The following is a 15,392-nucleotide window of genomic DNA, read 5'->3' on the forward strand; positions in this document are numbered from 1 at the left end:
GGGTAAATGGAAGGAAACAATGTCAGGCCAACAAGATGAAGCGTGGGGGTGACAGAACGAAGTAGCAGTTACGGTACCAGTATATAGGGTGGTGACCTGGCCTTGCCGAACAACAGCTGCAAACACGATAATGCTCACACTCAAATTTGGATTGGATTTAGAGTGTGAACATGCAGAAAAATGAACAAAAGCTCGACTTGAATATAAAACAGATTCTTTTTTGTATCTCATCGACTCCTCTTTTAGCTAGATTGTTATGCAAAGTGGAGAGAAATGGCACAAAGCCAGTGAGTGTGAGGATCTAAGTAAGTCTGACATCGTGTGCCACTATGCCTTGGCTGTCAGTTTCGGTGCCAGTGACATTTGTAGAGGCTTTATGAACGTCATGCTGCCATCTCAGAGCTCAAGGACAAAAGGAAGAAAACAACAGGCTATAAACACTTGCCCACTTTGTTTTCAAGATTATTGTGCTGGGGAAGCAGCAACTAATAGTAAACCTGATGTATATTTATTGTATTCCACTTGTAGTATGCTGGCACTGTATATTCCTTGACAGTAAAGCAAAATAAAAATAACAGAGTTTAAAGACTGGAGTCAGGTGGGAATCAACCAACTTTTCAGGTTATTAAAGATGGACTGGAGAAGTGTCGTGGGCAGGAATGTCATAGGGTGGAATGATTGCAGTTGACACATTTTCAAAGGGGTTGAGGTCGGGGCTTTGGGAAGGCCATTAGAGAAGCTTAATGTTAGCCTGTTTTATCCATCCTAAAACAGTTTTGGTTTGAGTTTGAGATCGTTGTCCTCTTGGAATACCCAACATTAGTTGTGGTTAAACTATTTAGCGTTTGATTTGAGGTGTTGAAGCTCAAGAATTTGGTGGTATTCCTGTTTTTATTATTCCATCCACTTGCAATGTGCAATGTACCAGTGGCAGCAAAACAGGACCACCACCATGCTTGACAGTTGGTACAGTGTATTTAGGACTGAAAACATCACCTTTACTTCTCCAAACATACCTCTTGCCATTATGGCCAAATAGCTTAACCTTTGTCTGGTCTGACCATAAATCTTTTCTCCACGAGCCATTTGCCTCGTCCATGTGGGCAGTCGCAAATTTCAGTCGAGCTTGAAGCAGGAGCTTCTTCTTCAGTGAAGAAGAAATGGCACATAGAGACCATCCAAACTTTTGTGCATCTACAATTCTCCCTCTTAGATCTTCACTGGTTTCATTGGACTTTTGCATGTTTCTGAGTGTTGGTCAATCCAATGAGTGCTGCCAACCAATCCTTTTTTTTAAAGAAACACTACGAGTTGTAGTCGATCATGATCACTAAGATAAAGTTAACAGGCAATGTGCAACGTTCAGCACCCTTAATTAAAAGATTTAAGTGAGTGTTTGTATAAAGTTACCAAAGTTATCATGACATTCATGATGAATTTATGTAAAATGCTTACCAGCACTTTCACTATCTTAAAAAATGCATGCTTCATAGACACCTGAAATTCTGATTAGAGGCCTTTAATCTGCAGAACAAGAGGAGCAAGAACATGTGTAATATTATTCTGACTGATGAACAATGTACCTGTCATGTGGTGTCTAGCACCAGTTTGTTGGCATCGAGCCTGCTGGGTGCTGTGGGCTGCAGAGTGCATCTCTATGCCTGATTGGACTGGGATCTGGGGAGTGTGGGCCTACAGCTCTTTGTTGTGTTCCTTGAATTTTCATGAAAATTTCTTCTGTTTTTCCTTTTTGGTACAATGTCCTTCAGGTTTGTGTGTGTATGTTTGGTTTGCAACAATGCTTAGTTGGGTAATCAAGTAACATCCACAACAATGCACTTTAACACTGACGCTATTCACGTCACCTGTCAGGCTTTGATGTTTCGGCTGCTCATTGTATGTTCAAGCAGCAGCTCGAACAACCCACCAGGGCGGCTGCTGCGTATAGGAAGGCCTGTCAAGCTTCCTCATAAGTGTTGACTGCAGAAGGACACAAGACAGCTAGGAATGAAACTCAGCACCGCCTGCGATGTGCCGAGGAGTGGTGCGCTGGGTGCAGACAGCCAACTGTCAAGACCCACAAGGTCACGGTGAACCTCAAAGTGTGAAGTTGTTAATGTCGAAAGGTTTTGTGCTTCTTGAGGAGGGCTTCAGGTGGTCCATTCAATAAACGTGTGATTTAAGGATCTTCTCTTGCTAATGTGACACTTATTTACAGCACTGGCTGCGGTGTCATTAGTAACGCCTATATGGGGGAGGTAGTAAGTGTCCTTTGTGTGCTAAATGTATTTCCTTACAGCATGGCCACTTAGACCGTTGAAAGCAAGCAGCTGTCACTCCCGACCTTTTACTATAGATGGAGGAGGGTCATCTGAGGCCCACTGGGAGGCAAAGGACTACCAGAAGGAATCCAAGTCAAAAATTCACAGGGTTTATCTTTGTCCTCCAGGACAATAGAAGACAATACCACAGTCACAAGACACGCAGACAGTGCTTACAGTAGCAGTGACGAGGCACGTAAGAAACTAATAACAGAATTTAGACTTTAATAACAAAAAAACATGAGTCAATGATTCTCATTTAAGACAATAAAATGTGTGGAAATGGGTTTAATATAATGAAAATAACATAAATGATTCATATAAGAGTCAGAGCTATTTTTAATGTTTTTTTTAAGTGATTTTCTTGCTTTTCTCACAATTGAAGGACAGAACTAAAACAGATGCTGATAGAGGACAAGCTAATTAAGCTTCGGCTACAATAGCCAATGGCTATATTTGTCCACACCTTTATCTCCAAATACAGGTGTTTCTTTTTTGATCCCTTTGTGTTCTGGCATCATGCCTTTTAGGGCGGCTGTGTGCTGAGGCACTGCCTCCTGGATGTATAAAAAGAGGAGGTCAGAGAGACGGGAGAATGGACAGAATCACACCATCTACAGGTAAGCATACACACATTTTATAATAACATAACTATAAGGACATGTACTGAAAATGCATTTCCTTTTGTCGTCTTGTCTTTCTAGAGACCCAGTAAACTTTCATCAAGGGAAAGGAAGAGAAAACAGGTAAACAGCTCCATGCTTTTCCTGTTTCAAAACAAAGTTATACTAGACTCAGAATGACATTTATGTCTGTACTACTGTAGCTTGTGGTCGTAGTTCTTAGTTAACAACATTTTTATGATATAATTACTAATTATTACCTTTAAACTATTTGCAGAAATACATTACAATTAAATCAGCTTACAAATTCTCCCAATACCATCCAAGAAAGATGTAACCAACACGCTTTTAAACCCACACTCTTGCCTCGCAGCTTTCAGGATGTCAAGTGACGCCATCATGGCGGAGTTTGGGTCGGCAGCTTCCTTCCTGAGAAAGTCGGAGAAGGAGCGTTTGGAAGCTCAGACCAGACCTTTCGACATGAAAAAGTTTTGTTTTGTACCCGACCCCGAGGTGGAGTACGTCAAAGCCTCAGTCATGAGCAGGGACGGTGACAAAGTTACCGTTGAAACTGAGTTTGGAAAGGTTAGTGTGTCATATTTACACCAGCTGAATAAAAACTGAAACATTAGTTGAGATTATGAACTTACACCCCTGACGGGTTTTACAGTTTGATTTAAGCTTTTTGTTAAACCCTTTTAGACCGTCACCCATAAGGAGGCAGATATCCATCCTCAGAACCCGCCAAAGTTCGATAAGATTGAGGACATGGCGATGTTCACCTTCCTCCATGAACCTGCTGTGCTGTTTAACCTCAAAGAGCGTTACGCAGCGTGGATGATCTACGTGAGTAGTAACCACAAGCCCGGAGATATCTGCATAGCATGGAATCTGTAGCTTAATCTAAAAGAAACCAAATAAAACTTGCGTAAATCTTCTTCCACAGACCTACTCAGGACTGTTCTGTGTAACTGTCAACCCCTACAAGTGGCTGCCAGTGTACGATAAGTCGGTGGTCGCTGCCTACAGAGGAAAGAAGAGGAGTGAAGCTCCTCCTCACATCTACTCCATCTCTGACAATGCCTACCAGTATATGCTTGCTGGTATGTTCACCTTGTATACAGGACTTTGTAACGGTCTCTCTGAGACATTTAAAAAGATAACTTCTAACATTTATTCTCATAAATCTTGCAGACAGAGAAAACCAGTCAATCCTTATCACGTAAGTCAGTCCCGATAACCAGATCTTTTTTTTTTTATTATCAAGACTGTGTTTAAGCTGTTACAGAGATGTCTCACAAGCTCACTGGTTTTTATCCCCAGTGGAGAATCTGGTGCAGGAAAGACTGTGAACACCAAGAGAGTCATCCAGTACTTTGCCAGCATTGCAGCGGTTTCTGGCAAGAAGGATGAAAAACAGGAGAAAAAGGTCGGTGTGATGTGATATTTTGAAAGCGTTATAAATACAGTTTAGATGACTAAAACTTTCTATGCTTTACATCTGCAGGGCACCCTGGAGGATCAGATCATCCAGGCCAATCCTGCTCTGGAGGCGTTTGGAAATGCCAAGACCATCAGGAATGACAACTCCTCCAGATTTGTGAGTTCACTTGTTTTGAGGGAACTGCTCTACAGTTCATGCCAGCTCCACTTTCATTCTTTATGCTAACAAATGTCAACACATTTAAGTACAGAGTACAAAACACCAACAGTGAGTTAAGTGAACATTTCAGGCAGGCTTTACAAAATCCTGGATATCCTCTTCATTCTTCACTGTCCTCACTGGGTTCAATCCTACATATCCTCACAGGGTAAATTTATTCGAATCCACTTCGGAGTCAGTGGAAAATTGTCTTCTGCTGACATTGAGACATGTGAGTATGCTGTGACATCATCATAATCCAAATAATTTTTTCAAGATTTGCATGGTGCTGTGTTTAGAGCACACTATGTGTTCTACTTAATTACATTAACTTTGTTTTCTAGTTTCCTATTTTGATGAGATTTCCTGTAGGTTTCAACAAAGTGGCATTCAATTACTGTTCTACCTTTACATTTTTTTTCTTTTATAGATTTGCTGGAGAAGTCTCGTGTCACCTATCAGCTCAAGGCTGAGCGGGACTATCACATCTTCTACCAGATTCTGTCCCAGCAGAAACCAGAGCTGCTGGGTGAGTGCTGAATAATAGGCTGGGTAGAAGGGTGATCCAAAATCCAAGTGGTCAGGATCAGATCCAATAGCATGGCTGTATTTTCCCACTGCAAACTACCCGTGTATTCTATGTGTAATTCCTGTCTTTTTATCCACTGTCCATACCAGAATAAAGCAGAACGTAGTCACATAGATTGCAATCTTTCTTTTCTCTGGCAGAAATGCTGTTGATCACCAACAACCCCTATGACTACGCCTACATCTCCCAAGGAGAAACAACCGTAGCTTCTATCAATGATTCTGAAGAGCTGATGGCTACTGATGTGAGTGAAACAGAGCATAGTGGAAAATACAAATCCTCAAATCTATATACATATTCAGCAATAACAAACGGAAATGCAATTTTCTTGTTTTAGGAAGCTTTTGATGTCCTGGGCTTCACCCAAGAGGAGAAGAATGGCATTTACAAGCTGACCGGTGCCATCATGCATTATGGAAACATGAAATTCAAACAGAAGCAGCGAGAAGAACAAGCGGAGCCTGATGGCACTGAGGGTCAGAACAGAAATAAAACCTCAGCAGTGTAACTATATAACAGTATAACTACAGAAAATAATGCTTTAATACAACATCCGTTTACAGATGTCGACAAAGCGGCATATCTTATGGGCCTAAACTCTGCTGACCTCATCAAGGGGCTGTGCCACCCAAGAGTTAAAGTAGGCAACGAGTGGGTCACCAAAGGTCAAAGTGTGCAGCAGGTGAGATGAAATAAAAGGAACCTCACAGTTCTGTGAGTACTTAAAGAATACAACAAATTTAAACTTTGATTTCATTGCTTTCATGTTTTCTTTTTTTAAGGTGTACTACTCTATCGGTGCTCTGGCCAAGTCAGTGTACGAGAAAATGTTCTTGTGGATGGTGGTGAGAATCAATCAATCTCTGGATACCAAACAACCTCGTCAGTACTTCATTGGTGTGCTTGATATTGCTGGATTTGAGATCTTTGATGTGAGTGTTAAAGGGTTTAAGGACATCTTACACAATATTTATGGAAAAATGTCCTTCCTGTATAATGTATATGAAATCTGACTCTCACTTTTTTAGTTCAACACCTTCGAGCAGCTTTGCATCAACTACACCAATGAGAAGCTGCAGCAGTTCTTCAACCATCACATGTTTGTACTGGAGCAAGAAGAGTACAAGAAAGAGGGCATCGTTTGGGAGTTCATTGACTTTGGCATGGACTTGGCAGCCTGCATTGAACTCATTGAAAAGGTTGGTGTGTTCAAACTTGGTCATTTTGACAGCTTTTGTGTATAATAGTCTAACATCTTATCCATCCTTTATTAAAGCCCATGGGCATCATGTCCATCCTTGAAGAGGAGTGCATGTTCCCCAAAGCTTCAGATTCGACATTCAAAGCCAAGTTGTATGACAACCATCTGGGTAAAAGTCCCAACTTCCAGAAGCCCAGAGTTATTAAAGGAAAAGCAGAGGCTCATTTCTCTCTCATCCACTATGCTGGTACTGTTGACTACAACATCACTAACTGGCTGGAGAAGAACAAGGACCCGCTCAATGAGACCGTGGTTGGACTCTATCAGAAGTCCACTCTGAAGTTACTCTCAATGCTGTTCATGGGGTATGCGGGTGCAGAGTCCAGTAAGCACTTTTGGGTTTTTTGCTCTGTAAATTTTCCATTATTTAAGAAAATCACAGTGATATTTATATAACTTGTAACTCCATGCAGCCCAAGATGGAGGAGGCAAGGGAAAGGGAGGAAAGAAGAAAGGTTCTTCCTTCCAGACTGTGTCTGCGCTGCACAGGGTAAAAAATGCCTAAAGTTGGGAAGGTTTTGTAGGTTTAGCCTACAGTGCGGACCTACTGATGATTTCCTTCTTACTTTTACAGGAGAATCTGAATAAACTCATGACCAACCTCAGGTCAACTCACCCTCATTTTGTGCGCTGCATCATCCCCAATGAGACCAAGACTCCTGGGGCGATGGAGAATCCTCTGGTCATGCACCAGCTACGCTGTAACGGTGTGCTGGAAGGGATCAGGATCTGCAGGAAGGGATTTCCCAACAGGATTCAGTATGGAGACTTCAAACAAAGGCAAGAAAAACATCATCTGTTGTTCTTTCGTACAATAGCAGCGATAGAAGGTTTTCATATATTTCTAGTCCTTAAACGTTTTTCCCCTGGCAGCTTAAGGTTGACACGTTTTCCCTATTGGTTGCTTTTAGCAATTGTTTGCAACATTGTAGTTTCCCTTCTCAAGGGGCTTTTAGACAAAAACACTAACTTTCAGAAATCCTGTTCTCTGGCGCTGCTGGCAAATGCTGGGAAACACATTGTAACCCCACACTTTGGGTTGTTTGCCTTCCTATTGTTATTCTTCTTTATTTTTTTTCCACTTCATTCAGTTATTGTAATAATGCTATGGCTGTATCGTTTCAGATATCGCATCTTGAACCCCAGTGCTATTCCTGAAGGGCAGTTCATTGACAACAAAAAAGCCTCAGAAAAACTTCTGGGGTCATTGGATATTGATCACGAGCAGTACAAGCTGGGGCACACGAAGGTTTGTTTCGCCAGCTATATTAACAAAGAAAAGGCTGAACTTTTTTTCTGTGCAGTAAAAAAACAATGAAAACCACTCTGTCACTATCAGGTGTTCTTCAAAGCTGGTCTGCTTGGTGTTCTTGAAGAGATGAGAGATGATCGCCTCGCTCTCATCATTACTGGAATTCAAGCAAGATCCAGAGGACTGCTCGCCAGGATTGAGTTCCAGAAAATTGTTGAGCGCAGGTTGGTGCCAAAGTCTTCATATTTAACATGAAGATAACATTACATTAAGATAAAAATGAACTTGAACTGTCTGATACATCCCACAGGGATGCCTTACTCGTGATCCAGTGGAACATTCGTGCCTTCATGGGCGTCAAAAATTGGCCCTGGATGAAGATGTTCTTTAAGATTAAACCTCTGCTGAAATCAGCTGAGACTGAGAAGGAGATGGCAAACATGAAAGAGGAGTTTACAAAGCTCAAAGAGGCATATGCCAAATCTGAAGCCCGCAAGAAGGAGCTGGAGGAAAAAATGGTCACCCTTTTCCAAGAGAAGAATGACTTACAGCTCCAAGTCCAATCTGTAAGATACATTAGTCATCTAAAACGTACGTGGACGTGATACATAACTGTAATAAATAACAATACTGTTTAATTTCTTGCATTTAGGAGCAAGACAATCTTTCAGATGCTGAGGAGCGCTGTGAGGGTCTGATTAAGAGCAAGATTCAGCTTGAGGCTAAAGTCAAAGAGCTGACAGAGAGACTCGAGGATGAAGAGGAGATGAATGCAGAGCTAACTGCTAAGAAAAGGAAGCTGGAGGATGAGTGTTCAGAGCTTAAGAAGGACATTGATGATTTAGAGCTGACTCTGGCTAAAGTGGAAAAGGAAAAGCATGCCACTGAGAACAAGGTATGAAACACATCCAATCATGTTCACAAAATATAAAACGACTTATAATGATGAGTATTTTACCACCCTTTAGCTCAGTGTTATAGAGTCTCAGACTAACTGTTCTTTATTCTAAAACTAAAATAGTTTGGATTTGATAGCGAGTATCACTGGACTTTGATCCGGTTGCCATAAACACATATTTGAATGAATGCTGATACTGATTGTCTTCAGCTATGAGGTGGAATTGTCACGTCAATGTCCACAGATTATTGTTATCATGGATGGACTACAAATCATTCATTGGCGTTTAAAAGAGTTTTTATGTGGTGAAAAACGTCTCCATGTACCAGAGTAAATACTCTTTCTGTGATCTTATTCTAAGGTGAAAAATCTGACTGAAGAAATGGCAGCTTTGGATGAAATCATTGCTAAGCTGACCAAAGAGAAGAAAGCTCTTCAGGAGGCCCACCAGCAAACGCTGGATGACTTGCAGAGTGAGGAAGACAAAGTCAACTCTCTGACCAAGGCCAAAGTCAAGCTGGAGCAGCAAGTCGATGACGTAAGCCTATTAAACGCAGATATTTCACTGAGATAAGCTGTCAAATTCTTGCAATGAGATTATGGAGTAACTCTTTTGCCCTTCAGCTTGAAGGATCATTGGAACAAGAGAAGAAGGTGAGGATGGATTTAGAAAGAGCCAAGAGAAAACTGGAAGGGGACCTGAAGCTAACCCAAGAAAACATAATGGATCTGGAGAATGACAAGCAGCAGCTAGAGGAAAAACTCAAAAAGTAACACTACACTTTAAAAATCACAGAAATAACCCACTGTTTGACAAAAAAAAGCTGCTTACTAATTCTAAAACACTGTCATTGAATGTAGGAAGGATTTTGAAATTAGTCAGCATCTCAGTAAAATTGAGGATGAGCAGGCAATGAGTGCTCAGCTCCAGAAGAAACTGAAGGAGTTACAGGTAACAGCGGGTTTTTATTTATGTCTTATTTTGTCTTTATTTTGTGAGTCCTATATTAATTTTTTTAATGAATCTGGTAAATTCAATCAAGGCCCGCATTGAGGAGCTAGAGGAAGAACTGGAGGCAGAGCGAGCTGCCCGGGCCAAGGTGGAGAAACAGAGGGCTGACTTGGCCAGGGAGCTGGAGGAGATCAGCGAAAGGCTGGAGGAGGCTGGAGGAGCCACCGCTGCCCAGATCGAGGTGAACAAGAAGAGGGAGGCCGAGTTCCAGAAGATGCGCAGGGACCTTGAGGAGGCCACTCTGCACCATGAAGCCACTGCTGCCGCACTGAGAAAGAAGAATGCCGACAGCGTGGCTGATCTGGGTGAGCAGATCGACAACTTGCAAAGAGTCAAGCAGAAGCTGGAGAAAGAGAAGAGCGAGCTCAAACTGGAGCTGGATGACGTCGTCTCCAACATGGAGCAGCTTGCCAAAGCTAAAGTAAGATGTCCAAAGCAAACAAATGGTTTTTTGACAATGTTTTACATTTTTTGCTGTCTTTTTTTGTAAAAATTTAATTTGTCTTACTAAATGTAACCCCTAAAGATCAAAATCACTCTTATATCAGTGTGATGAGCATTTTCAATTTTAATATTAGTGACTTAAGTTACATAAGAGTGTTTATACACTGATTGCATAAGCATAAGCAGGTCAACCCATATTGACATGTTCAGTACTTTGGTTTATGATGGCTGTTTAAGATGGTGTTTAAACAGTCTCCCTCCAAAACTGACACCAGTTCCCTTAGCCTCTGTATTTTTTCTTCAGTTGTGATTATTGCGGTGACAAACCAAACTTATATAGTAAAACTTTTTTCTTAACAAGTTAGCATGCTTACATTGTCATTACAGGCCCATTAGCCTTCTGTGATCAGTGTGTAATTCAGCACATTGTTATGCTAAGTTTACCAGCTTACAGTTTTAATGCTAAGCTAGGCTAACTGTCTTGGGTTTAGCTCTAACTTGCTGACAATCTTACTGGTGTAAATAAGGAAACAATAGCTTTCCTAATGTGATTCGTGGTATAATGGTACATGTTGATATAACAGCTTACATTCTAATATGGAAATCCTTTCACTCAGAGCAACCTGGAGAAAATGTGTCGCACTCTGGAGGATCAAGTGAGCGAATACAAGACAAAATCAGAGGAGGCCCAACGTTCCATCAATGACTTCACAATGCAAAAAGCAAAGTTTCAAACTGAAAATGGTAACGTGATCCTAAAGAGGTCCAAGTTGCTAGAGCACCATTACATTCGGAACAATGGGGATAGGAGTGAGAGAAAAAAACTAAAATAAACCCTCATTTTGCAGGTGAGCTCACCAGGCAGCTGGAGGAGAAGAACTCTTTGGTGTCCCAGCTGACCAGAGCGAAGCTCTCATATACCCAGCAGATTGAAGACCTCAAGAGGCAGCTGGAGGAGGAAGTCAAGGTATTCAAGAACTGTTTCTTTTTAAATACAAAACTAAATATCTACTGGCAAAATGACTTGACTTACTACTGCTTGATCCTAGGCCAAGAATGCACTTGCCCATGCAGTGCAGTCTGCTCGCCATGACTGTGATTTGCTGAGGGAGCAGTTTGAGGAAGAGCAGGAAGCCAAAGCTGAGCTCCAACGCAGCATGTCCAAGGCCAACTCTGAGGTGGCTCAGTGGAGAACCAAGTATGAAACTGATGCCATCCAAAGGACAGAGGAGCTGGAAGAAGCAAAGTAAGGACTCAGTATGAATTCCCTGTGATATCTTATTAGTATCTTATCCATCTTATCTGTGATGATCTGAAACTTCTGTTGTATGTTTGTTATTAGGAAAAAGCTAGCTCAACGGTTACAGGATGCTGAGGAAGCTGTGGAAGCTGCTAATGCAAAATGCTCCTCCCTGGAGAAAACCAAACACAGGCTTCAGGGTGAAATCGAGGATCTGATGGTGGATGTGGAGAGATCTAATGCTGCTGCTGCTGCTCTGGACAAGAAGCAAAGAAACTTTGACAAGGTAACATCACACGAGAAAGAAAAACTAGCATGCCACTAAAAATTGAACATATAAAATGAACTACTTTTTGTGGTATTCACTCAGGTCCTTGCTGAGTGGAAGCAGAAGTATGAGGAGTCTCAAGCTGAGCTGGAAGGTGCCCAGAAGGATGCTCGTTCTCTCAGCACTGAACTCTTCAAATTGAAGAACTCCTATGAAGAGGCTCTGGAACATCTGGAGACCATGAAACGAGAAAACAAGAATCTCCAAGGTTGGAAGATATCATTTGAACACGATTTATCCTTTCACGTGGCAGTGGACAGAGTAAATGGTACCACTAAATGAATCTTTGCTCTACAGAGGAAATTTCTGACCTGACTGAGCAACTTGGTGAGGGAGGAAAAAACATCCATGAGCTGGAGAAGATCCGCAAACAGCTGGAGCAAGAGAAGGCAGAGATACACACTGCTCTGGAGGAAGCTGAGGTGATTTTTTCTTTTTTAAATATGACTTTATGGATGAGCTTTATTGCCTTTCTTAAATTTTCTCACTCCGAATGCTATGAGAGAGAGACCATCATCTACTATTTCCGACAGGGTACCCTTGAGCATGAAGAGGGTAAGATCCTTCGAGCTCAGCTGGAGTTCAATCAAATGAAAGCTGACATGGAGCGCAAGCTGACGGAGAAGGACGAGGAGATGGAGCAGGCCAAGCGAAACCATCAGAGGGTGACGGACACTCTGCAGAGCTCGCTGGAGGCTGAGATTCGCAGCAGAAACGAGGCTCTTAGACTAAAGAAGAAGATGGAGGGGGATCTAAATGAGATGGAGATCCAACTGAGCCAGGCTAACAGGCAGGCAGCAGAGGCTCAGAAGCAGCTCAAGGGAGTCCACGCTCACCTGAAGGTGATGCTTCAGTTACTTACTTGCATTTTTAAACCGAGAAACAAGATAAAGCCTGAGATACATTTTTGGAAAATGTTATCATTTTAAATTCTATCACGACAGGACTCACAGCTGCAGCTGGATGAAGCTCTCCGTGCCAATGATGACCTGAAGGAGAACATTGCCATCGTGGAGAGACGTAACAACCTGATGCAGGCTGAGCTCGATGAGCTGAGGGCTTTGGTGGAGCAGACCGAACGGGGTCGGAAGCTGGCCGAGCAGGAGCTGCTGGATGTCAGCGAGCGAGTTCAGCTGCTGCACTCGCAGGTATGTCTGCAACACTGCAAACGCTATCCTGCAAGATAATATTGCGTGCTAAAGCTGCCTGATTCTCCCGGCAGAACACCAGCCTCTTGAACCAAAAGAAGAAGCTGGAGAGTGACACAGCTCAGCTTCAGAATGAGGTGGAGGAGGCTGTGCAGGAATGCAGAAATGCTGAGGAGAAGGCAAAGAAGGCCGTTACTGATGCTGCCATGATGGCGGAGGAGCTGAAGAAGGAGCAAGACACCAGTGCCCACCTGGAGCGTATGAAGAAAAACATGGAGCAAACCATCAAAGATCTGCAGCACCGCCTGGATGAGGCCGAGCAGATAGCTATGAAAGGTGGAAAGAAGCAGGTCCAGAAGCTGGAGTCCAGGGTAAATGTTTCAGAACTTGGAGTGCTGTAAAATAGAGGAGTTGGTGACTTTAACAGTCTTACAAAGGATAAATTGATGGCTTCTTTTCCAGGTGAGAGAGCTGGAAAATGAGTTGGAAATTGAGCAAAGGAAAAGCAGCGACTCTGTGAAGGGCATCCGGAAGTATGAGCGGCGCATCAAAGAGTTGACCTACCAGGTAAACTCCAGGCTCTGTTCCTCTGTGATGCAAAAAATAAATAAAGGTTCTGGTATAATGAGCAGCACGTCCTGTGTAATGATTTAACAGACTGAGGAGGACAAGAAGAATCTGAACCGCCTGCAGGACCTGGTGGATAAACTGCAGCTGAAAGTGAAATCCTACAAGAGGGCTGCAGAGGAGGCTGTAAGCAAAATTATAGAAGCTTTATTTATGGAATATTCATGGATGAGCCTCCACTGGAGTTACATACTCCTGTCTTCATTTTCAGGAGGAGCAGTCCAATGCAAACCTTAGCAAGCTGCGCAAGTTGCAGCACGAGCTGGAGGAAGCAGGGGAGCGGGCCGACATAGCAGAGTCTCAGGTCAACAAGCTGAGAGCGAAGAGCCGTGACTCCGGAGCTAAGGTCAGTCATGCAAAATAGGTCCAACATTTTATTTAAAAAGCTGTAATTCTTTTGAAAACAAACAGAAAACACTTTAAAATGTGATCATCGTTTCTGTCTTTACAGAAAGGAGAAGAGTAAACCCACCACTCACCGGGTTTTCATGGCTGCAGTTAAAATGTAGTGCTGTAGCTCTTATTGTCCATGTAGCCTGAGTGCAATAAAGAATAAACGAGTTCTGAATGCACCACTATTCTCTGCTGTGTATTTGTATAATACAGTTAAAAGCATGCAAAACCTCCACCACAGTAACACAACCGTGAAACGACAACTGAGTTAGTCTTCGAGCCTCCACAAACCTTTGGATGTTTCTGAAATATAAGAAAATAAGAGTGCAGACTTGTAAAAACAGCACAGCTAGTCAGACACGACCAATAAAAAGAAATCGAATAAACTTCTTTTTAGTTATGCATCGGCAGTGAAGATTTAAATATTAAGTCTCTGGATGAACTTGAACTTTGAACCTCAAGTTTATTCTGCTCATAAACTAAAGCGTGTCTTTGCTCACCTGTGATCCAACTATAGCACGATAACGGCCATGCTTATCTTACGACTTCATGGCATTTCTTTCTAACAGTAACAGATGACTCCCCCAGAGGGCGCTGCAGTCTCGCACATAAAGCAGTGCATGAAATGAAGAGCACATAATCACCACTGGATAGCCAAATAACATGGACTCATTTCTCCATGATACTGAAGGAGGAAATGAAGTAAAACATTTTTTTTCCTCTCTAAATTTTCTAAACTACAAAGTTTAGGGTGAATTTGTGAATAAATCTTAAATTCTACCTGAATCCAAGTAAAACAGAAAAAACAATGAGTGGAAATACTTCAAAAACAGACTGCTTGTCATGAGGGTTACAATATTGATGATATAATAGGGTCAAAGTAAATGTATTAATTACATGATATAAAGGTTACCTACCTTACAACATAATCTCATAAAGAAAACAATAGAAGAAAAAACATTATTGTAACTGAAACCGTTTCCAAAGCAGTCCTTCTCGTTTGTTAACCTCTGCTGAATAGCTGCACCTGCAGTAACAAAACATTCTCCTGTTTGATGCCAACATGGCTGCGTCCATGCTGGAGCTTCATATTAAAGAGACCAAAACATGTTTGTTTATTGTCAGGTGCAACCTAATACTGCTCTCACGTGTGATCTGCAGCTCTCATACCAAACAGCCGGCAGGCACTCTGAGTGTCGAGATGCCTACAGTGACTCAGATCTCCATTTTTCCATTGCAGATCCCAGACTTTCATGCGGGCCTACATTGGGGGCGTAAACTTCATAATGGTGGTGCAGTGGTGAGCTCTGTGTGGGCTTCCTTGGGGTGCTCTCTTTCCATAGTCAGTCTAAAAGTCTTTGTGTGGTCTGTGAGGCTAAGGAAGTCCAATATAAATACAGCCCCCTGTACTGAACATCTAAAAAAACGAAAACATTGATTGCTGTAGATACTGACCCTTTACACCTTTGGTGTACAATTACACTTCCTCCGGTACACTCCCATGTGCAACAGCCTGATTCAGCACTTTAATACTAATTTAAACTTTATCAGTTAGACTCTTATCTGTGTCTTTATCAGAGAGTTCTAGGCCTGACTTTGCTCTGGGCGAGGCTG

At 42.2% G+C, this 15,392-nt stretch overlaps 1 protein-coding gene across 1 annotated transcript; it reads left to right on the forward strand.

Annotated features, from left to right (window-relative positions):
* Positions 1–2,851: 2,851 nt before the first annotated feature.
* Positions 2,852–13,957, forward strand: LOC308386294 (myosin-6-like). Its single transcript, XM_080865736.1, has 39 exons — positions 2,852–2,941; positions 3,026–3,067; positions 3,318–3,529; positions 3,647–3,790; positions 3,891–4,047; positions 4,139–4,166; positions 4,268–4,373; positions 4,452–4,544; positions 4,755–4,818; positions 5,017–5,115; positions 5,316–5,419; positions 5,513–5,651; positions 5,739–5,857; positions 5,958–6,107; positions 6,204–6,374; positions 6,452–6,761; positions 6,850–6,926; positions 7,011–7,216; positions 7,562–7,685; positions 7,776–7,912; positions 7,999–8,254; positions 8,341–8,583; positions 8,948–9,124; positions 9,211–9,356; positions 9,448–9,538; positions 9,630–10,019; positions 10,660–10,786; positions 10,891–11,009; positions 11,092–11,288; positions 11,385–11,568; positions 11,653–11,818; positions 11,908–12,032; positions 12,144–12,452; positions 12,555–12,758; positions 12,833–13,129; positions 13,221–13,325; positions 13,416–13,511; positions 13,597–13,731; positions 13,837–13,957. The coding sequence occupies exons 3-39, from the start codon at positions 3,326–3,328 to the stop codon at positions 13,849–13,851; spliced, it is 5,814 nt and encodes a 1,937-aa protein (XP_080721862.1). The 5' UTR covers positions 2,852–2,941; positions 3,026–3,067; positions 3,318–3,325; the 3' UTR covers positions 13,852–13,957.
* The last annotated feature ends 1,435 nt before the right edge of the window (positions 13,958–15,392 follow it).

This window comes from Rhamphochromis sp. 'chilingali' (assembly GCF_963969265.1).
Source record: "Rhamphochromis sp. 'chilingali' genome assembly, chromosome: 18".
In the NCBI taxonomy this organism is placed as follows: domain Eukaryota; kingdom Metazoa; phylum Chordata; class Actinopteri; order Cichliformes; family Cichlidae; genus Rhamphochromis; species Rhamphochromis sp. 'chilingali'.

Bases quoted from the DNA above. Each gene is read 5' to 3' on its own strand.
- LOC308386294 (XM_080865736.1), top strand. From the start codon at position 3,326: ATGTCAAGTGACGCCATCATGGCGGAGTTTGGGTCGGCAGCTTCCTTC. The intron at 4,167-4,267 runs GTAAGTCAGTCC...TTTTATCCCCAG, and splicing joins AACCAGTCAATCCTTATCAC to TGGAGAATCTGGTGCAGGAA. The intron at 6,108-6,203 runs GTGAGTGTTAAA...TCACTTTTTTAG, and splicing joins CTGGATTTGAGATCTTTGAT to TTCAACACCTTCGAGCAGCT.